At 36.8% G+C, this 24,210-nt stretch overlaps 1 protein-coding gene across 1 annotated transcript in view; it reads right to left on the bottom strand.

The window, feature by feature from the left end:
* LOC145783023 (cleavage and polyadenylation specificity factor subunit 6-like) overlaps positions 1 to 21,685 on the bottom strand; it is a 33,173-nt gene extending 11,488 nt beyond the window's left edge. Inside the window, exons 1-4 of the mRNA XM_082594786.1 lie at positions 21,512 to 21,685; positions 12,630 to 12,704; positions 1,313 to 1,414; positions 1,011 to 1,114 (exon numbers count right to left, since the gene is read on the bottom strand). Coding sequence (XP_082450912.1) covers positions 1,011 to 1,114; positions 1,313 to 1,414; positions 12,630 to 12,704; positions 21,512 to 21,568 — 338 coding nt within the window. The 5' untranslated portion in view covers positions 21,569 to 21,685. The remainder of the gene's footprint in view (positions 1 to 1,010; positions 1,115 to 1,312; positions 1,415 to 12,629; positions 12,705 to 21,511) is intronic.
* Between the last annotated feature and the right edge of the window lie 2,525 nt (positions 21,686 to 24,210).

The following is a 24,210-nucleotide window of genomic DNA, read 5'->3' as shown; positions in this document are numbered from 1 at the left end:
AAGAGGATTTTATCGGATTGATGCAGCATCCATGAAGAAAATACAGAGTGGTTTGGAAAAAGCTTCATCCTGGAATGTTTTAGCAGAGAATGTACACCAATAATCTCTTTGACTTTTGTATAGATCCAGTTTCATTTCCCTTTTCACAACACTGATACATTTGATGTGAAAGGGCTTCCTTTCTGGGATTGATATGAAATAAGGAAACCTGGATAATGGGTACACCTTGACGTTGGTGTCCAGGCTTTTCACTAAGGTACCCAGAATGTGAACCTCGACTATTTGTGTTTTCTTAACAGCTCAAATCTGATTAATCTTAACATTTTGTAAAACCAAATAGTTTTAAAGTTTCAAGTTTTATTTAAGAGACTAGTTAATTTTGAATCTTGTTATTTTTGCATCTCTAAAAAAGAATACCATTGATATGTATAAGTAAAAAGTAATCTCCTCATCAAGACCTTTCAAACAAAAAAAAAAAATTTTGAAATTCAAGTTACCCATTTTGAGTTACAGACATTTGAAATGTTGTCACGCATGACTGCACATAAAAAAGCGATAGAACTTTGGCCCCAATTTTCAAGGTTCAAAGGTCAAAATTCAGGATAACTACTTATAAATCTCATTCAGCACACTTACTTATGTGATCTTGCAAACTATTAGAAAAAAATGTGGACAGGTTTTCAAGTTACAAGAGTTTGAGTAATCAAGAAATGTTATATGCAAAAATACTATGCAAAATTCAATGGAAACACTAGAAATTTCAACTTGCGATAACTTTGCCAATACTAGTCCGATTTCAAAAATTGAAAGTTTTCTGAGCTCAGAATGCTGAGATCTATGTAACTGCAAAGTTTCAATGTGAAACTCTAGGGTGTGGTTAAAAAGTCAATTTTTTCTGGATCACTTGAAGAATACAGACCCAGCATTGACATGGTGAATGAGAAAGATCTCACAGCTGGCACTATAAAACATTCAAAACTTAGTTTTAGACAATTCAACAACATTCGTACCCCTTGGACTGCCCATTTGCACGATTTTCATAGAATTTTATTTCAATGACATCGGTGACACCTACAGCAGCAATCGCCTTCAGTAAATCCTTGTCGGTTGTCCACTGCAATAATATGGCAAGTTTTTATACGGTGTTTTGTAAAATTAGAAATTTTGAATGAATAACTGGTAATGAGCAGCATGAACCATGAATACTTCCAGCATACATTCTTTACGTGGTTATAGGCTTTTTTTCAAATTTTAATCTCTAGTAAAGATATCAGTGGCTTTACTAATTATGACTGTAGTCCTATATCCTTACCCACGTCAGGTTGCCAACGTATATTGATGCTTTTTTTCCTTGGTAATTATATTTCAATCCAGCTGACTGCGAAGAACCTGTAAGTCCATTGCTACTAGCCTGCTGAACACGAAGAGTACATGATAAATCAAAGCAATCATAATGACACTACAATACTTTCAAATATTAAAGACTGCTGTTGAATTTCAGCTAACCAATTTCAAAGCATTAACTTGAATCGGTTCAACTTCCATCAATTCAAACCAATATTTATCTTCGACTAAAAATGTCTACAAAATACAGATGAATGTCAAACGCTGCATAGAAAGAGAGAGAGAGAGAGAGAGAGCATGCACAGTGGGCATGCGTTATCCTTAAGCACTTCTTCCACCCAAAGTTGTCATTAATAGTGACATGTCAGGGTATCCACTGGAATATAGGCAGTGTGTGATTCAGTTGAGCAGTGAATTAACATAGTATATACAACAACAAACTTGTTTATTCTAATAAACTCTTTTTACCACTTGGCAACTTCGTTGTGAGGAGGTAATTTAAGTCAACTGGGAAAACCAAACCTGATATTCTTATGTGTGAGATTCACCAAAATCAAAAGTACTCTTTTTAAAAGCAAAATTACTGCAAAGCACATAACCTGAAAGAAAACCATTGTCTTGAAGTTCATGCCAAAAAAGATGACTTTTCTTAACAGGGAAACATTAAAAACTTTAAACATAATTTAGTAGTATAAATCAATGTGCAGATATATATATATACACAAAACAGTAGACGGTGCAACATAGAAACGAGACAAAAAATATCTCAATACTCAGAAATTTGAACTGACTGCATGTGAAATGGTAAAAGTGGCATGAAGTAAACCATTAACCATTAAGGCGATGTGAAATTTGAATGGACAAAATCGAATTATCACACAGGGTGACTACTGTTGTGTAGAGTATTTTTGTGAAGTTTTATGCAATAAAATCCAGTATCCGTAAACATGTAAGCGTTTTAAGGTTAGTATTTTCTAATTCTTGCAAGGTGATTCCACAAAAAATGCTATCACAACGCATCAATCCACGTGATCCAGATAGCGCGCTCTGAATGGCTAGTTGGGGAAAACGCGTTGTGTGCCGCACACACGCGCGCGCGAGCGATTGCTGTCTGCTGCTGAGAGATTTATAGCTTGAGAGTTGAGATGCTGAATTGCTGATTATTATTGAAGATAAGGCTGCAAAATTCAGATAAGAAGTTGTGTTCAGCCAAAATGTTTGCTATGATTTTATGCTTGGTTGTTAAATAATCATTCAGACTTAGGTTCAAAGTTAGTTTAGGCTAGGTTTTCCAAATTGTGTAAAGTAGGCCTAAGAGGCAGTGTCTGTAATTATCAGGTCTTCTGGAATAAAAACTGCTTATTCAGGTGAAGTTGCTGTTTGTGGTTCTGCATTTTTTATATGTAGCTTTGAGAATGACACTAATAAAGTTCATAGTATTACGGAAGGCTCAGACAACTAAGTTTTCAGCACTTAAATTCTTAGTTCTGTGTACTGTAAGTGGGCTATGTTTATTTTTTTTTAAATACATTAATCTCTTCACATATTATCTTTAGTTCATTAAGCTGACCTTGTTGTGGGTAGCATTGTTAACTGTTAAATCATGCCTAAAAGTTCTAAAAAGAGAGTAAGAAGCATGGAAAGCTCTTCTGTCATTGGACCCTCCAAGGAGCTTCCCACTGCTGATTTACCAACACTACGATATGTTCTTGCATTCTGTACTTTGTTAAAGGTGATACTCAAGTACTTTATTACTGCAACTTTTTCTCTGACCGGTTTTAATTAAGCTTGGTAGTGACATAAAACATAGACCAACTCGTATATCTTCGTATGGATGAAGGGTAGTTGTTAAAAATACTAACATATATATAGCTTGCATGAATGAACAGTACACGTAGGCTACAATAACCAACTAGCAGACACTTTTCAAAACCTTAATGTGTTGAAATAATTAATTCCACGTTTGCAAAGACATAGCTCTCATAAGGAATTAATTTTTCAGGAAGCTGGAAAAAAAGTTAACTATTCTCTTTTCAAATGAAGATCGCATTCCTAAAACAATTGAGGTTTCTCCTCTCCCAACGTTATCGTGGAGTAGAAGCACCATTATACCAAATTGGGCCTCTTGACAAAAGGACAACGAAAACGCTTCAAAAGAGAGTTAACAAAAGGTAAGCTCTTACATACGGTAGCTCTTACATACGGTATCTTTTCAAACTTTTATGTCTAGTAATTTTCTATAAAATGTGAGGCTTTTATAAGTATATTCTTTGATAACAGGGTCAATGGGTCATGCATAGACATGTCCCATGTTGTGTACTGAGGTTTGTCAGTTGTTGTCATTGACATGGCTCCTTTAACAACATTTGTTGAATGGAGCCATATGAGAAGGAGAATGGGTTACTGCCAATTCTACAACCCCACTTCACCATTGCAGATGCAGTGCAACCAACTCTAGATAGTAGGTGGTTTAAGGATTTTTCGCTTTCCTAAAGCATTTCCTCGTGGGAAAGTGATTCAGATGTTCTGATTTCTATGTCTGTAAAGGCAGGCAGCTTGTGCTTTCACTAAAGCTAGTCGTGCTATGGCGAGAAGATTTTTCTTGACTATCACTGATTTTTACTGCCATTTGTCCGAAAGAGTGTTATTAGTTATGTTTGGCATATATTGTTTTTCGTTGTGATGGTCAGAAATAAAAACGAACTGAACCGATTTACATAGATTATTTTGTGTTCTTTACATTTATCATTCACACAAAAAACTTGTTTTTCAAGAGCCTCAAACAACAGTGAGGAGATGATTTCGCTGCAGCAAAGAAGTCACAAGTGATAGAGGAAGAGAACTGGAAAAAAACAGCAGTTTTCTGCAGCAATTGATGAAGAAATTGACCCTCCTTTCGAACCAGCTGCACCTTGTACATCTGAATGTAACAATGCCCTGGTATCCAGTGATGATCCTGCTCTGCGATCTTTTTCTGTGAACATGTTAGAAAATATTCGCAAAGGCAGTAACTCTTGTGATGTTTCTGTCCGCACTTTTACCCAACCAAAATTAAATTTGGATGCCAACTCACTGTTCTCTTTGATTGGGACCATGCCACGCTTACTGAGTCTATCCTTACTTCACACTTGACCATAGATGAACTAAAGGGTTTGATAAACACAAAGTTTGAATGCCCTCATTTTCCTGCCCATACTCAGGCTGTGCAGCGTATCATTTGGGAAGTCACTAACGACTGTGGAAGTGTTGCTGGCCATCAACGACGGTATGGTTTCATTCGGGCGAGAGTTGCTTCGCGTAGGGTCTTGCCGAAAGCAGACACGAAATCTGACTTTCTTTCATTGGCTGCAGTACAATGTTTTGATATTCACCATTGTTTCTTATTCATTGTCTTTATTCTTCATTCGTTTGTGCACGTTTTACAAGCACATATAAAGTTGGTTGGTTGATGTGTAAGCTACCATTGGAGAGTTGCAGTTACTATATCTGTCATAAAACAAATGTAAATCGGCGAAAACAATCGAATATTAATGCAGTGCATTGTGTGATTATGTAATACATATTACTACAACAAAACCAAAGTGTCATCTTACGCACAGTGCATTCCTACTCTTGCCATAGAAGTGAAAAAGGCTTTAATATCATCAGTTTTTGCTGACCAAGCAAAAATAGGGTTGCCAGGTGATTGTTTAATATCTTGCCGTACACCGCCAGCCTTTACCTAAAAGGGCAACTAGCAGTCGCATCATATGTAATTGTTGTTGTGGTTGTTAAAGTTGGAAATTTTTACAATTTAAAAAAAATAAACAAAGTTTTTTCTTCAAAAAATTTGTACCTGGCAACTCTGTGCTGGCAACAAATGCCAAAGACAAAATCGACTACATGTTTAAGGTTACTGAATATTTTTGCGTGAAATTTTACAGAAATACTCTACATAGCAATAGTCACCCTGTGTGATAATTCGATTTTTGATTTTTAAAAATTTTTTGATTTTCACATCGCCTTATTAACCATGTGGTACCGGTATAATTTAAGCAACAATAAAATGCAGACCAATTAACATAACACCTATTTGATCACTTTTATGCTACAACAGCTCCGCATACAAGGAGCATCAATTTTTCTAGGGCACCATAAAAATTCTCTGAAAAACCAACAAGTTTAAATTGAAAGGACATATTTTTAAAACTTTGACGTGTTTGGAGGTCATGAAAAAGGCACGAAAGAAGCAAACTCATTATTTCATGACATTGCAAGTCATGTAAAAGGAAGTTGAAAGGACCTCCAGCTCCAGGAAATTAAATTTTCCAAAAAAACAAAGAACTTTCACATTTTAAAGTAATGCAAAAGGCTTGTCTGGAAAGCTTGCAAAATATAAATATTGCAAAATGTTGCAACCAACTGATTCGATTCCATAAATAACTTAAACAAAAATCGAAATTTTAAGAAAACTGATATAAAATTGTTATAAATCTTCATTTCACTAAACACATCTGAACTCAATTCCAACCCTTACAAAACACGTATGATAGTCCAACAATGTTTATGACTGAAATTGCTACAAAAAAAAAACTAATTTACTTGACAACCAAAAACAATATGAACGTCTAGGAAAATCATCATAAAAACACTTCAAAAACATTCTCTCCAAGTAGCTTCAAATAAATATGAAGCATTACCACCATACAGGTTAAACATGGATATTGTATATGATATAACTTGAAAAAGTATGAAAATGTGGATGGTGTCCACTATGAATTTATGAAAGGAAAATTCCATGCAAGCGTGAAGTAAACTTTATTCAATTCATCACAATTAGGAAGTTATCTAGTTAAGATAACAACTTTGGTTTAATGCATATTTATATACAACATTAACACATTTTATATATATAATGAAATAATTTGTATTATAAAAAGTCATTTCTAACACTTTAATCCTAAGTAATGCATTGAGATGTTACACAAGAATACAACTTTTTAATCTTGAGTTTGATAGAAACGATTTGCTGAATACAGTTAATGAAAGTATAAAACCTGCATTTTTGTCAAAATTTAACACTATCTTACCAAGTATTAGTGATGTCTCAACTGTATCATTAAATTGAGCAAATAAATTTATAAAAGAAAAGGTTTCACTTCTTAAACTGCTGCATTAGCGTTACACATGCATTCATTAGTAAAGAAGAACTCCAATCCTTAGAACAGCATTGCTGTTAAGATGAGTTGTAACTTATAGTGGGATACCAGAAAAATATTGCTTGATTTTGAAGATGCTTTGATTAGGCTATGAAATCACTGCAGGTATTTATTACTCTACACCTGGTAAAAAAAGGGCAATGTATTAAATCACACTTAGCATGGCTAAGTAGTCAACAAGACTGTGACACAATGGATCATAATAGAAAACAAAAACTATTTAATTTAACAGCCGCTAACACACTAATACAGCCACTAAAAACCAAGCCAATCACTGAGTTTAGCAGATTTCTTATCTGCCAAATATGGCACGAAAAAAAACTGTCTCCGTTGTGGTGACACATTGAAAGAATACATGCTTTCAAAAACTATTGAAGAAATTCAAAAATATCACAATCTTTTGGTTTATGGGTACGGAAGTAAGGTCTATCCAATTATATTGAAAATTTCACAATTGTAGATATCAACGACCTGTTTTAGGCTGATGTTGCGAGTTCGCTGTGGCAATAGGCTAGCGAATTGCACTAGCTTCCAAAACACAGTTCCCTAGTCATGTGCTATGACGATATTATTATTCAATATTGAAAATGCAAAACATAGGATACTGTCAAACATAGGGGAGCTATAGTCCAGCTAAAACATTAAAATTAATGTGCAATGAAATTTGTAGTTGTTTTAAAAAACAATTGATTTAAAAAAACAAATCTGTCAAAAGGTGAAATCTCTAATTCAAACTCATTTCTAAAAGTTTTAAAGTTACAAACTATTAGGGTTTATAAGTTGATAAACAAGACTAACACTAACAGCAGGAATCAAAACAAAACAACAAATACAAACATATTTCAGAAAAAAGGGTCCATGTCTATTAGGCGCAGACAGTTAGGCGCCGGTCAAATAGGCGCGCACACTGTGGCGTCTGGATATTTAGGTGCGGAGCACTGTGGCGCCCGTTCATATAGGCGCTATTCTTAGTATGATAAAGTCTGCAGATTGTATCAGCTCAGCTTTGGCAAAACCTAGTCGGGGTTTTGATGGAAAATTAAGTTACTCTTCAGTCTTCACTCTGAAAACCTACCACCCGCTTGGATATAGGCTACGCTACGGTATATTTTTCACTGATGTTTAGTGCAGTTATTATTTGACTTACATAACTAAAAGTGAACTCAGTCATGTTCGGAAATTTGAATAATTTATTGATAAAGCTTTCGCCAACGCAAACCTGGACTAACAACAAATAAATGCCGAACACGCCCATTAAAAAAACAATATGTTTTTCTGTTCATTATAAGATTTTGTGTGAAAAGCATTGCCGGTTTAAGCAGCTTCACTCACCGAAGCCATGACATAATTTTCTGTCCAATACAACATTTTGTGTGAAAAGCATTGCCAGATAAAACAGCTTCACTCACTGAAGCCATGACTATTGACTAACAACAAATAAATGCACGCACAATCGCGCATTAACAATCTGCAGACTTTACTACGAATAGCACCTAAATGAACGGGCGCCACAGTGCTCCGCACCTAAATATCCAGACGCCACAGTGTGCGCGCTAGGGTGAGGCTGGTGCCCCTTAAAAATTAAAAACTTGAGCTAGTCATTCGGCCCTTTGTATATATGTTCTACAGCCTCTCTACAATCACTATTTAAAAAAAAAGATGTAAAAAATTAGCATTTAAGGGTGCCAGTTTTGATCTAAAAATTTGAAAAAAATGTCATTTTTGTTAAAAAAACCCACATAAAGTGCGTTTCTAATACAATCAAAAATTTGTTTTGCCAAAAGGAACTTTATTGTCAGTACCATTTTTCACAGTTTGATGTTGTTGAAAAGACCCAAGGATAAAATAGGAATGATTTATGAAGTCAATTTTAGTCGTTTTCTTTGGTTAGAGAAAGAGATTTGGTTCTGCTCATGTTCCACAACTTGCAGCACGTTTTGAAAGTTTTCTTCCAGCCTATATTCACTGATAAAATCACTTGTGAGCTTAACACCTCTTTTTGAACAATCGTTGGTAACCAGCAGAGATTTGATAACATATTTGGCATTAAAAAAATTGATATCCGTTTTAAGACCGTTTTCCATGAGCAGACAGGCTTATACAAAAACTCTGTGTTAATGTTCAGCAATTCAAAGAAAGACCAAGAGTCTCGTTCGAACCAATCCTTGTATGTAATTGAGTAGGTGAAAGTGCAAATATCAGGAAACTGTGGTTTTCCAAACCCAGTGCTGTATCTTTTTAAGGGTTTTGATGCTTTCTCAAAAGACAGCAGTTCTGTAGCTTTGCTTGTCATTTTCATTTGCTTTGTCACTGAACAAGATCACAGGAAAGATTCTGCTGTCAGATACTAAAGATGTTTTTTGAAAGCAAATAAAGCTGACTCTGCAATTTCTTCATCAATTTCTTTAACATGAAAAAACACAACAAATTTTACAAAACGTTGAATTTTCTACAGTTGTTTTGGGGTACATCTGGCTTTATGCATTGCCCCACAGCTCAAGAACCTGGACTTTTTGTGTACATCGGAGATGTCTGCTTGTAGGTAGAAGGCTGTGAGCTCAATTAACTCTTTGTAATCATCTCTTGGTGTTTTCTTGGAATGTGAGATAGCTTTCATTACTATCATCAGCTCTTATTTGTACTGTATATATCAAGTTCAGGGTGAGCACTGAGCATCATCGATATACGAAAATGAAATTTTGTCTAAATCACTATACGACTAGTTGTTGAAGTTTTCTTTGAATCTTTAAAATATCATAACATCAGGAGATTTTGATGATTCTATTTGCAGGTTATTAAACACCCGGCCGACAATTTATTCACCTGCGTTATGTCTGCATTCATGCCACAATAACGATTTATTTAACTTATTTTGGATGGCAATACAGCTAGCTGTGATGTGGCCAGTATTGGAGCTGGTGGTATCAAACACCATAGCTCCCACCGATGCTTTGCAGTTCCAATCATCAAGTAGCTTTTCTGTTGCAGTACTGATCAATTCTCCCATAGGTTCTGATGAGCTAGCAGGCGACTTAGGCATTCCTAGTAGTTTAACGCCACTCGGACCAGAAACAAGGACAGGTAGCAGCCTTTCATCAATGACCTTTAAATTGAGGCTGGACATCAGCTTTCTATCCCAATGTAGGGATCTAGTCCCAGGTAACGGAGGTTGCCACTTTTCTTTAATGGCACTGGCAGTTTCTTTAGCTGTTTTGGTGCGATACCTCAGTGCCTGTGTAGTGTGTATAATTGAGTTTCACCGTTGATATCTCCACCACATGCAGTGATAAATTCCCTTATCATTATGGAAGCGGCCACAGGGCTAATTTTGTTCCTCAAACAACACCCAACTATCGAAGGGTATTTGAGGACATCATAAGGCACCCGAATCGTTGTGCCATCTTTGACGATGACACCTTTTGTAATATGTTGGCAAAATAGCTTCAGTTTCAGAGACATTATCAGATGAAAAGTCTGCTGTTTCATCAAGTGTTGTGTCTATGAATTGTCTAACTTTTTCCAGTTTTCTTCCTTTTTAGCTAATTCTACAGAGTGCTGCTCGGTTCTATTTTTGTTTTTTCTATTGTTACCATGTCTCGACCTGCAAATGTGGCAATCCTGTTTGTCATCATACTTTCTAAAAATTTGACATCTTCTTCCTCCTTAAGCAACTTGAACATGTTTTTAAGCCAAATTGGCAAAGTTTTGCTTAAAACATTCTGAAAATTTATTATTGCTGTATTGTGATCACGATCAGTGGCATTTATCTTTTGCAACTTTTTTAAATCTTAGTCGTAAAAATTAACAATTTTTCCATCCATCTCCTTTTGAGTAATTGCGTTTATGTTTGCAAGTGAATATGATCTAACCATTTGATTAGCAACTTTTTTGGCAGCTTCTCTTTTATTTCATGTTCCACCTGGATTCAATGCTTGTATTTCATCAGTGAAAGCAATACACCACTGCACTGCATGCACCTCTGTACATTAGGGTGTTGCAGGCGCCCCTCAAAAAACTAAACTTTATCAAATTCACTTCTACTTTTTTTTATATGTGCCTTTTGGTAAAAAAACACATTGTGTGCAATTTCAACAAGATTGGTTGAAAATTGAACTAGCAGATTTAATTTTAAATTTTCAATGCTTAATTTCACTATTTTTAAGAAAAAATTTCAACTCACCGCCTGTAAATGAAAAAAATTGGTGTTATTTTTATATGGTTGTTTTTCAATGGTGAAAATGTTTATTAATTGACTCTTGTATTTGATTGTATCATATCCATACTTTAAAAATTTTGAAAAAATTACTGCCTATGTCACTGGTTTTGAGTTTTTTTGCAAATAAATTATATCTTTGAACACTCATCTTCTATAATTACATGTATTATTGGATAATTATTAACTCAAAATTGATTGGTCACAACACATCATCCATGCCAACCAACATGCAATGACCTCCTTATATTTTCTACAACTTGAAGAATGTTCTGGTAGCGTTCTTCAAGCTGAGCAGATGGAAGGAAATCATGTGTCAACTTGACACCCCGCTCTGCAGAATCATTAACAACATGGAAGTGATCAACTTTGTTTTTTGCTTCTGCATATGAGTGTTCATGACCCCACTCATCCACTGATTTGCTAAGAAAAGATGAATGGATCTTCATCAGTTGAAAGAAGTTCCATGAATCAGGACCTATGAAGCTGCAAAGCATTCTATCATTTGCACATTGTGTAAGATCAGGAAAAAACGGTTTATACCAAATCCAACTCCAAATCTTTTCTTGAAAATACCATCACCTTTTGGCTGCTGCATTAATGCCTGAGCAATGGTTGTCTTTTACTGTTGGACACAACAGAACTGAAGAGAGATAGTGGAACCATTTTTTCTGTCAGGTACCAGAGGTGTTTTAAAAATGCCTTCCTTGCACTTTATAGTATCGCCATTAGTACATAGTTCCATGTTCTATGTTTCTGTAGGCTGAACTGAAATGAATTGAGAACCTACAGCAAATCGTTGACCACATTAGTACATTAGCCTTATATATAGCGTATGTTGCTTGCACCTTGTTGTTCTGCCATGCTGATGGCAGATAGCCTCCCTCAAAGCAATGCCTCCAATTCACATGTATTTACAAGCGGTATGACCATTACCTCACCTTGATCAATTGATCATATTCATGGCCTGTTGAGTAGATCCAAAATTGACTTAACATTGCTAAAAATGGCAATTTCTTTAGATTTTGCTATACGAAGCTGGAGGGTATGCACAGCACACCACTGCAGGAATTTGAACATGAAACTGGCACCCCAAGGGGTCAACCAATTTTTCTGAAACTTTGGATTTTTACTATTTATATGATATAGAACATTTGTTGAAAGGGCCAGAAAAATTGGGAGTCATAGGGGCATCAGCCTCACCCTAGTGCGCGCCTATTTGACCGGCGCCTAACTTTCTGCGCCTAAAAGACTTGCTCCCAGTAAAAACGCTCAGAAAATCATCTTGAAAGCAGATACTTTTAGATCAGATAACTAGTATCCCAAATATCTGCTTGAGGTGCCATAAAACTGTTACCGTACAATATGGAGTAGACATATCACACAATTTAAAACTTTCATTTTGCTTATAGTTCTAACAGTAAGTCAGTAACACACTGATATTAAAACTGGTCTAACTTATTCTGTCAAAATTAAAAAAAAAACATTTCTAATCTCAAAAGCATGAGAAATATACCACATGACTGGGCATAAATAAGGTGGCATTTAAAAATATATTATGATACATACGAGACATGTCAAGCCAGACGGCTAGCTTGTTTACGACAGGTCATCCAACAAGCAAACGGACAATATATATATAATAAAAAACTTCATCTCGAGCTAGTGCCATCGCAATAGCATTGACAAATGTTCTTAACAAATGGGCTTTTTATCAAATTTCTCGCAAAAAATGAACGTACAAATCTTTTTTTTAAGTTATTATTTATAGACGAAGTTCATAATAATGTTGTGAAAAAAACAATATTGTCTTCGCAACACAAAGAAAAGACAATGCACAATAAACAATTTCAAGAAACAGGAGATGAACTCACGCGGGATACACTTGTTCTTGATGAAGGCTGCAGCATGTCATCATACAAATCCACACTGTTGTAATTTCCCTCCTCCTGCATGCAAAACAAGAGAGCATCTTGTGATTACGTAGTGAACAATATTTGCCAATAAATCTTTATAGCCAATGATGAAGGTTTTTCAGGCATTTAACGTAATTTAGTCATCCGATGAAAGGTAGATCAACATAAATCATGACATTCTGCTTCTAGTTTAGTCTAAACCAGTGGTTCCCAACCTGGGGTTTGCGGCGGTAGTACACGACAAGTGGGCGAGACAAACTGGGCGATACCAGGTGGGCGACGGTAGCGAAAGTTTAGCCGTTCGGAATGGTGGTGAGTGGTGACATATATAATTTATCTAGTTGCTTTGCGGCGTCACGGTTTATCGTGAAACTTCAGAGAAACCCCTCAGATAAGAGACAAACGAATGGCCAAGGAGTGGTTGAAGTCATCGAAGCATGTCAGTCGTTAAAAAATAACCGAATTTTTACAAGTCATTTCGGACAAATGACCGAAAAGTCTCAGCAAAAAAAAAACAGATGGCACGTGCTATGTTGGTGGTTGTAGCGTTTTCATCAGCATTAATAAAACACAACTTCTACTTGCTTAAGGTGAGTTTTGTTGTGCCATCTGTTTTTTTTTTTGCTGAGACTTTTCGGTCATTTGTCCGAAATGACTAGTAAAAATTCGGTTATTTTTTATTTATTTCGGTCATTTTTTCTGATGAAAATATTTCCATTCAAGTAGCTGATACAAACCAAAATTTGCACTTCCTGACTAGCCACAACATTAAGTTTCGCTGAGAAACGTTGTCGTGTTTTATCAGAGAAAAGTTAGAACAGACAAACGTTTCTTCAACGTATATCAGCGAAACTCAACCTTGCAACACTCGGCCGAATTGACTATATATTTTTTCGAACATTTTGACCAAATTGACTATATTTTTTTTGGACATTTTGCTAAAAAATCTGTCAATGACCCAAAAAAAAACAGCGCACAATTAGTGTTCTAGACGCTGTAAATCGTACGTGCGCGGAAAATCCAATGTCTCATAGAGACTTGCTATTAATTTACATTTACAATGTTGTATGTGAACGTACCAATAAAACTTCAATGGACAGGATCCACCACAGACTATGTAGGACTTCTCAAAAGGCATAAGTCATAATTTTAACTTGGGCACTTAAAGTCAACTGATATTTTTTAATCCGAATGCTCTAGTCTAGACGCTGCGTAGCCGCATCAGCAGTTTACAGAACACAGTGTGACTGACAGTCATTACTAGGGCCATTTTGTTTATGACCTAAAAATTGAAAAATATGACTTTATTTTTAAAGCATTAAATTTATGCTAATCTCCGTAGTTAATGATTCGTATGTAAGTTTTTACATGTATTTTGAACAATAACACACTCGAATAACTAACAAAAAACTTCTGTTTTGCTTGAAAATCACTACAAAAATTCAAATGTCTAATGCATGTACGTACCTACCAAACCAGCTACAGTACTTAGTAGTTAAGATCTCAGCACTGGCTGATCTAGTGACCCACCGCAAGTGTTTATAATATTCAGAGACTGGATTGTGTGTTGCAAAATAATGTGTCAAGATGATGTCACAATGCAAATTAACATCAAACAGCAAGCGCTAATACTAGACTACAAAAAATAATGAAAATGTTGCTTCCAATGCTTCGTGAAACTCAGCGTGAGAACTCTCATTGCCTCCATTCCACAAATCAATCATTGTATTTTAAAGTAAAAATTAAAAGTAATATTTTATGATCTAAAACAGAAAATACGACTTTATAACGACTGACAAGCTTCGATGACTTCAACCACTCCTTGGCCATTGGTTTGTCTCTTTTCTGAGGGGTTTCTCTGAAGTTTCACGATAAACCGTGACGCCGCAAAGCAACTAGATAAATTATATATGTCACCACCGTTCCGAACGGCTAAACTTTCGCTAACAACGCCCACTTTGGCCGTCGCTCACTTGGCTCGTCACCCACTTGGTCCGTCGCCCACCTGGTTTCGCCCAAGTGGGTATCGCCCAGTTTGTCTCGCCCACTTGTCGTGTACCGGGTTTGCGGACCCCTTGGGGGTCCGTGAGAAAGCATTTGGGGGTTCGTGATTACCTTGATGAATTTTGGAAAAAAAAGAAGTTTGTTCTATATGCACGGATGGAGCACCAACTATGCCCGGGAACAAATCCGAATTTGCTGCTTTAGTAAAAAACAAAGCTCCTCGCGTGGTTGTTACCACAGGCACCGACTTTTCAAAAAACCTTGAGGGCGAGAAAGGTGATAACGTCATAACCACAATGCTATTTTATGCAATTAAAATAGTCTTTGGTTAAGCTTACTGTTTTTTTTATATTGACACCTAGGTCGCAAACCGAATTTATTAGAACTGCTGCTTGAAACGATTAGTTTTACACATGCAGTACGCCTAGTCGTAAAAATCTTGATATTGTTAGCTCATAATTGGAACAGTTGTAAAGCAAGCCGATTCATTTCCTTTTGCCCGAGTGAATAGCAACAACCAAGACAGTGAAGTTATCGAAATAAAACGCAAAAAATCATGATCTCAAGCAGAGTGGAAGCCTGTTATCAACTTTATTGATCTCGTTTCGCTCGTTTTGCTGATTACTTACCTTCAAAGCGTTAACAACGGTGAAGTATTTTCTATTCTGTTTTTTCATTGTTGAAAGTCTTTATTTAGTCTTTTATCGAATACCGCAGTTTTCTCATAATTGTTGATATACATCAATACAGTGCTTATTGAAGCAAAACACGGATGACAGTTTTAAAAAATGCATTATTTCTTTAAACTGTATTCACGTAATTGTTCGTTGTGTCATATGGTATCAACTCGATAGTTTGCTAAAATCGATTACATGTTTGAAGTCACAGAAAATCTAACAAACGTTTGGATAACTCGTGAAATGAGAACAAACATTCAATCTCGCATTTGCTTTTCGCTACCACGCGTTTTGGCTTTGAAGTTGCGCCTCGCGTGCCGTGCTCATCTCAGCAGTAATTCACGTTCCAGAGGAAGCCATGCGATCAGCTGCTGTTTTGTGGGCAAGAGCAACATAGGCTGTTTTTCGCTTTCAGCAATCTTTAAAAATGTGTTTCGCGCTGTTTTTTTTCGGTCGTTGACTGATTTTTTAGCAAAATGTCCGAAAAAAATATATAGTCAATTCAGTGAAAATGACACGACAACGCTGTTTCAAAGTGTCGCTGAGAAACACGACAACGTTTCTAAGCGAAACTTAATGTTGTAGCTAGTCAGGAAGTGCAAAACTGCAAATTTTGGTTTGCATCAGCTACTTGAAAGGAAATATTTTGATCAAAAAAAATGACCAAATTTTTTCAAGTGATTTCGAACAAATGACCGAAAAGTCTCAGCGAAAAAAACAACCCAGGTTTCGCGAAGTATTTTATCTTTGAAACACCACTTGTAATTGCCATTTTGGTTGACCCTCAACCATATATTTACGGGGGGCACCGCCCCCGGAAGCCGACGCCTATGGTTGTTATCCATTGCTTCTTGCACAAGTACGCCTTAGCAGCAAAAACTTTACCAGCAAGTCTCAAAGAATTTTTGACGAATTGCATGAAAGTCGTTAATTTCATCAAAAGCAGAGTTGTAAACCACCATACTTTTAAAGCGCTCTGTCAAGAAGTAGGGTCAAACAACGGAGTACTTTTGTATCATTCTGAGGTAGTCTACGTTGGTTATCTAGAGAAGTTTTAAAACGATTGCAACAGCTAAAAAATGAGGTATCAACTCTTTTGAAAGCAAAAGGAAGTCCACTCTCAAAATTGTTCGAGAGTAAAAGTTTTCTATACGGCATCCTACTTAGCCGATATTTTCGATCATATTAACAATGTTAATCGTGGCATTCAAGGACCAGGTGTGACAATAATTGATGCAGCTGAAAAACTGAAAGCGTTTTTAGCCAACTTGCCGGTTTGGAAGCGCAGATTGGAAGCAGGTAATTACGCTAACTTTCCAATGTTAGAAGATCTTATCTTGATGGATGAAACTCAAAGAGAATGTACTCTTTTGATCTCTATAAGAGAAAAATTTTGCGCACACTTGAAACCCTGCAAATCTCATTTCAACGTTATTTTAATTTAGAACACCTGCCAAACGAAGTTGAAACATGGATTCGAAATCCTTTTCTTTTTGACTCGAACAACATTAGCGACGATTTCAGTAAAGATGACCTAATTGATTTGAGATCAAAAGAGTTATTACACATTGAGTTTCATTCAAAAACTGTGGAAGAATTTTGGTGCTCACAACTGCAAACCTAACTATTCTTGGCAAAGCAAGCGATTATTGTTTTGTTACTTCATAACCACTTAACCTTTGCGAGGCAGGATTCTCAGCTCTTGTTACAATAAAAACAACATCGAAATCGCCTGGACAGTGGACGTTGAAGAATGAAGATGACATGCGTGTTGCTTTTGTCAAAAACTCAACCGCATTTCAGTTGTTTAGTTCAGGAATGGCAACAACAACCATCTCATTAAATTTGCTTACGTTGAAAAAATTTCGGCATGGCACTTTGGGTCACCTTAATATTCAAATACTGCTGACATTTCTTGAACAATCCATTCATTTTCTTATTTGAGCAACTGTTTAACCTGATATTTGCCGCAGGAGTCACAGCAGCAATGCAATATGACGCCGTACAGTAGTTGAGTAGCATAATTATTACAATAGTACTGTGATTGAACTGACTTGTGTGAAAATAAATTTCTTTGCAATAGTCAATAGTATGTTGAGTTTCAGGCAAAATTTAGGTAGGGGTCCACATAATTAATAATTTGTCAAAAGGGGTCCGTGACAACAAAAAGGTTGGCAACCACTGGTCTAAACAATAAACACAGTGACTATTTTTACCATACCGTATATGGTAAGCATATTGATAGCCTCAGAGGCTATAGTCACCATATGTCACTTGAACATAATGCTTTTCTGTTAACTCTTTAACACAAAAAAGCCACTTTTATTTCCCTTTAACTCGTCTTTTTTTTGTATAGTCATTCAGGGCAATTCGCATTTCTTTGATTTTCTGTCTAATTTGCAGTCACCCCTGTTAAAAGAAATAAACAAAACAATTCCACGATAATTTTTGCGCTGCTACCAAGATCAGTCCCTTCTGAGATAGATTAGGCATCACGTATGAAGGTGAATCTTGAAAAAACAAAAGTGATAGTGAGTGGGGCAGAAGGAACAGTTGTTGAGAACAAAGTAGATCCTTGTGGAATATGTGGCAAGAGAGTGATGAGAAATTCAATGCAATGCAAGGAATGTGGAAAGTGGGTACATGCAAGATGTGCTAATGTCAAGAGAGCCGCAACAAGATTGGCGAAGTGTTTTGTTTGTGGGAAATGCAGTAAAGGAAGGAATGAAGTGGAAGGCCATGATGATGAGTTCTGCCATGGAATCGAAACAGTAACAGACTTCTGTTATCTGGGTGATCGGATAAATGGAAGTGGTGGATGTGAAGCAGCGGTGACGACAAGGGCAAGATTGGGCTGGGCAAAGTTCAGGGAATGTGGGGAAATGTTGCATGGCAGAAAATTTTCACTAAGGATGAAAGGAAAAGTATATCGGAGCTGTGTGCGGCCTGCAATGCTATATGATTGCGAGACATGGGTATTGAGAGAGAGTGAACTGGCAATTCTGAGAAGAACGGAAAGGTCAATGGTGAGAGCAATGTGTGGGGTGAAAACGAGAAGGGAAAAAAGGACTGAAGAATTGTTGGATATGCTAGAGATGAGAGAGACCATAGACCAACTGGCAAGGGCAAATGGAGTAAGATGGTATGGACATGTGATAAGGAGGGAGGAAGGAAGTTTTCTTAGAAAGGCACTAGATCTAAAGGTGGATGGGAAGAGGAAACGCGGTCGTCCAAGAAGAACGTGGAAACAACAAGTGAAGGATGAATTTAAAAAAGTCGGACTAAAGGAGGAAGATGCAAGGGACAGGGTGAAATGGAGAAAAGGGATTAAAACAATTGCTGCGCGGAAACAATCGGCCACCCCCACTAGTGGGGAACAAACCGACGATGGATTATGATGATGATTAGATATTGTCACACGTATTCGATCGCGATTCATTGAAGAATTTGAAAGGGGTCTAAATTAGAAAGATATATACTTTCGAGTAGTGAGAAGGAGCTTTAAACTTGCATCCAGCAGATTGTCGCAGTAAATCAAAATATTAGATCAATTTGGGGTATGCTGCTGTAGACTTTCTGCAAACGCATGCAAAACGTTTTGTCTCGTTTTAAATGGTTTTCACGACCTGTGCAAACAGTTCATTGTTTAATTGTGTTACGTAAAACAGGGCTAGCTTGAATTCTAGAAGATTTAAAAAATGTGTCACCTCAATTATAAATGGCCTGTGCATGCACTTAATTATTTCTTTTGTCGTCTAGTCGTGAGATATTCCTGGGCGATTATTTCTGTCTCTTATTAGGCCGTTCTTGTCCTGGTTAGTTCCAATAGCACAATACAAAATTTCTAGTCTTTCCACAAGATAATTAGGAACTTAATTCTCGACCTCTTTAATCCAATACGCTGGAAAAGAAAGGGACAGGTGTATAAATACTCTGAATGTGGAGAATTTATTTATTCTTTTGCATCCTCGTGGAAAGTAGTCATGGAAGTAGCTTTGGGCAGGTTCTCAGGCTTTTGTTATGATATATTTCGTATCTTTGAAGGCATCTGAATGACATCATTCGAACGACAGTTTATCGAACGACAATTTATCGAACGACACAGGGCCGTAGCCAGACCGCAGAGCAAGGGGGGGGCCAACTTTTTTTTAGGGGGGGCTGAAAAAATTTAAATGGGCAAAATGATGATAATTGTAGCTGTTGCTATTGAATGTTGGGATTTTGCCAGGGAGGGGGGCAAAATTTTTTCAGGGGGGGCGAGGCCCCCCTAGCCGGTTACGGCCTGGAACGACAGTTAACCGAAAACCTAACCTCTAACCTAAAACCTAACCCCTAACCGTAACCCTACCCCCCAACCCTTTAACCTCCAACCCCTTAACCTCCAGCCCCTTAACCTCCAACCTCTTAACCCCCAACCCTACCCTTAACCCTCACCCCCAACCCACTACCCCTAATTCTAACCCTAACCACTAGCCCCTTCGATGAATTGTCGTTTCGATGAATTGTCGTTCGATGAATTGTCGTTAGATGAACTGTCGTTCGATGAACTGTCGTTCGATAAATTGTCTTTCTATAAATTGTCACGTCACGAAATTTCTGAAGGTCTTGTAACCGTGCCTAATCCTTGCATGAGGTAAATCATTTCCATTTCGGGCACGCTTTAACGTTCGCATTTTGTCGCTTCTTTTTTCCAGACTTCTACTGTGGTATGGCAAGCATTACTGTTCGTTTTGATGATCGGAAATAAAAACAAACTAAAGATGCTTCAGTTATTGCGTTAATAGGGACCAGAACCAGCCGCGATAAGTGAAAAACCGCGAGTATCAATAAGTGTACATAAAAGTGTACATAATGTAAATATGTTTTTAGAACTCTTTATTAAAAAAAAAACTTAAAAAAATAAAGAGGTAACTCCATTTTGTCTCAGAGTGAAACCTCTGCCGCCAGTTGCAGTTTATACTATAGTCAATACCCAGTCAATACCCAATAGTTATTCCAAAGGCCACAGTCTCCTTGATTGCAAATCAGAAATAGGCATGCAAGACGCTTTCAGAAGATCAGGATCTTCCGATTTGACTTTTTTTAAACAAACGAAAACAACAAAGGCAAACGAAAAACAACTCTTTAAAACTCCCCAACAAATCATGTGTTCCTGGCGAGCAATTTCATGTCTCACTCAATGCGATACAGCTCAGAAGCGTGTTTTTTGACAAACTTGATTTAAACTAGAAGCAGCTCATTCGATAATACATAGTGCTTTTTCGCTGCTTTCACCTGTTTTGCCACACATTTTTAATTGTATTTTATGTTGTTGTAATGAGCACCAATTAAAGTCATTATTATTTAACTATTCAATTCTTTAATGAAGACTGTCATTTATGATTTTTTAATTGTGAATACAAACGTTTCATTGGTTTAGCAACATAAAAACGATGCAAAATTACACATTTTTGCTACCTGAGTAGTCTTGGCCTGGCAAAAGCTTCTCAACCATACGACAAGCGCCCTTAGGTTGCACATTACTTGTCGAATAGTTTTTGTACAACTACACAAATGACTTGGTTTTAGTCTATTTGGAGAGTATGCGTAAGCCCTTTATTAATTTTTCAGAAACCCCAATTATGATGTAATGTTTATTATGACACTGTCAAAATAGTAGGTTTTAGTTTTGTTTCTTCCCTTATACCCCAGTCCTCAATCACGGTGGCCTTTCATAACTTTAGCAACTTCGGCTTTTTTTAATTTTTTCTCTCGATTTTTTCAAGGTACGATCTGACGGTACGAATTGTTCATGGTACGAATTAGGTTGCACCCACTGAACTTGTATTACATGGCTGTATTACATGTTCGAGTGACAAGGTACGGTAACCATGTAACCTTAGATGCTACGATTTTCTCATGTGGTAACTATAACCTCTGCTTCGCTTAAAAAATACTCAAAACATTATCTGCCACTTTATTGAAACTTGCAAAAGTCTTGCAAAGCAGCCACATATAAGTGTTTCTTGAAAGTGAAATACTATCATCTTGTTAATTGCAATGCAATTGTGCATATGATTATGTGCAAGTGCAATAAGAAGTGAATATACAGCCATGTCCTTACAATGCATTCATCTAAGCTACAAGACATTTAATTTAAAGAAAACAAACTATCCATACCTGTGCAAATTCATGATCAACATCTGCATATAGGTCAATATCAACACCGTCTGTCATTTTTCTCAGCAATGTTAAACAGCACACTAAGAACAACTAATATTGCTAATATAATATTATGCAAAAAAACTGTATATGTGCTTTTAAAATGGAACGAAAGTGGGAAATAGCCTGAGCAATCATACTACCACCATCAAACAACGTTTTACAAATAAAAACAAAATGCCATAATTAGGCTTAATATGCTGCCCATTAAGGCTAATGGAACATTCTAAATTTAAATCAAATAATAAGATTGGCTATGTGCGTATTTTTCAAGTAACTCATACACAAATTATTAAAAATGAAGTAAGGATTGACAAATGCAACACACCAACCAATGGACCACTACACCTGTGGACTTAAGAGTGTAGCCTGCCATAATGTTTTTAAGAATAAAATTAATCAAGCTGTTTGAAATTATGCACGTTTATTACAACTTAAAAAACGCATAGGTGTTTAATCTAAGCAGTTTCACGTATAAATTAGCAAACATGGCGCCACTGAAAGTAAAACAGCACACCATTTCTTGTTACGTAATGGCGGCATTTCAGCACCAGGGTTGCCAACCTGTCTTCACCAAAAAAAGCCAGACCTAGTCACAAAAAAAGCCTAAAAAAAGCCAGAAGAAAATAGCTGAAAAAGCCAGTATAAAATAGCTGAAACAGCCAAGAAAAAGCCAATTAGTATTCATTAAACATACACATATAAAAATTGCACAACCAAATAGTGTTCCACCGAACTTTGACTTCAGCGACAACGCAGAAACATAGTTAATGAAAAGACAAGCAACTAGAAAATTTTCTCGTTTCGGCTTCAAAACGACATTCGGTCGGACACTACAACCAAATATAAGTTAGAAATTACTGCTCCGATTGACGCTGACTGAATTTTTTTTCTAAAAAAAACCGGAAAGATAAAATTAAGCCAAAAAAAGCCAAAATTATGTTGGCTTTTTATTAAGTTGACAAAAAATCGATGAAACATGAAAAAAAGCCAGAAAAAGCCTAATTTTTCTGGCTTTTTTTATTTAAAAAAAATAAGCCAAGGGAGTTGAAAAACAGCCAGATTCTCAAAATCTGGCTTCAAAAAAGCCAAATTGGTCACCCTGTTCAGCACTTCCATCAGGCGGTAGACACTTTAACAAGTCGAAATTCTGCCACTGAAATTGACTAGAATGAAACCACCAACCAATCATAAGCTACGGTTTAAGTGACGTAAAAAATGACGAAAAGAAGATCATAGAAAGCAAATTAAGTGATGGATTTTTTGTCAGCTGGTTAGCTTAGAGGATAGGGTTAGGGCTAGAAAGTAGTCATTTCATTGACGCGTGTTCGATTCTCACCACTGCTATTGCTCTTTTTCTTCTGTAATTACCAAATAAAGTTCAAAACAAGCATTAACTCTCTGGATGAGTGCTAGAAGGGTCACAATTGGACGGTAGCCTCTTATAACACGTTCTGATTGGTTAGCGGTTGCACTGTAGTCGATTTCAGTGGCAGAATTTCGACTTGTTAAAGTGACTACCCCATCAGGCAGAGGCAGTCAACCAATCCAGCCACAACCGCTGCATTTACGTTCACTTTGGAAATTTGGCGTGAGGTCTCAGCACTTTAGATTTCTGCATGCTTCATATTGTAGGGCTACCATATGTCCTCTTTTAAGAAGATTTGTCCTCTTTTTTCAAGAAAAATGAATTGTCCTCCGAGGACACTAAAAAATGCTCAAATGTCCTCTTTTTTGACAGTTTGGGTTTTCATGCTTATATTTTCAACGGGGTTATATTGCTTGATGACGTTTCAGCGACAGCTTGTAGGCTATTTGTTTTCTAAACATTTTGTATACCAATGTAACATGTTGATTTATAAATTCTACAAGAAATTGGTGCATTTTATGGAACTGTTGTTGAACGTTCATTGCCTGGTTTATTGTAAAATATTAAACGACATTTTAAAGACCATGCTCATTGCTCACACTTTCACAAAAAAATTATTCTTTTATCTACATACCATACGTTTTATATTGATACAACGCTTGTAGACATTGTTGATTACCAACCGAGTTTAACTCGTTTGTTACTTGAAACAAATCGAAAGGAATGTCTAAAAGTGCTCCACTCCACACTCCAACGCTGTTCGTTCAGGAGCAACTCATGAATGAACGAATACACAGACCCCTCCATTTCTACAAGCCGAAACTTAACGCTGTCAACCTCAGTGACCGGGTCTGTGTCAGTGGCAGGGCCTATGAGAGTGGGGTACTGAGGGTACGGCGTACCCTTGAGGGCCCAGGACTGTGATTGTTGGGAGGCCCGAAATTGCGATTTTATACTTTACGCGAAAAAATGATGGTTAAAACCACCCTAAACGACTAAATTCAAGCATAAAAGTTGTTATCCTTTAGTCCTGGGGGGCCCGTAATGTAGCAAAAGGGCCCGGAAAAGTAATTGAGTGCATTGCGCGCAAATTAGGGGCCCAAAGTGGTGATTTAATGCTTTACGTGCAAAAATGTTCCGTTTTAAAGCACCCAAAATTAAATCGTAAAAGTTGGTTTTTCTCCTGTTGGTTTTTCTCAGAGGCCCTGGTCAGTGGTTCAAGTCCTCCACACAGTGCAGCCTACTGTTTTAGTCCTATTTCTGGCAAATAATTTAACAACTTCGTTAA

The sequence above is a fragment of the Aplidium turbinatum genome, chromosome 14 (assembly GCF_918807975.1).
Source record: "Aplidium turbinatum chromosome 14, kaAplTurb1.1, whole genome shotgun sequence".
NCBI classification, from domain to species: Eukaryota; Metazoa; Chordata; class Ascidiacea; order Aplousobranchia; family Polyclinidae; genus Aplidium; species Aplidium turbinatum.
Note: the sequence above shows the minus strand (reverse complement) of the source record. Positions and strands in the feature narration are given on the sequence as shown.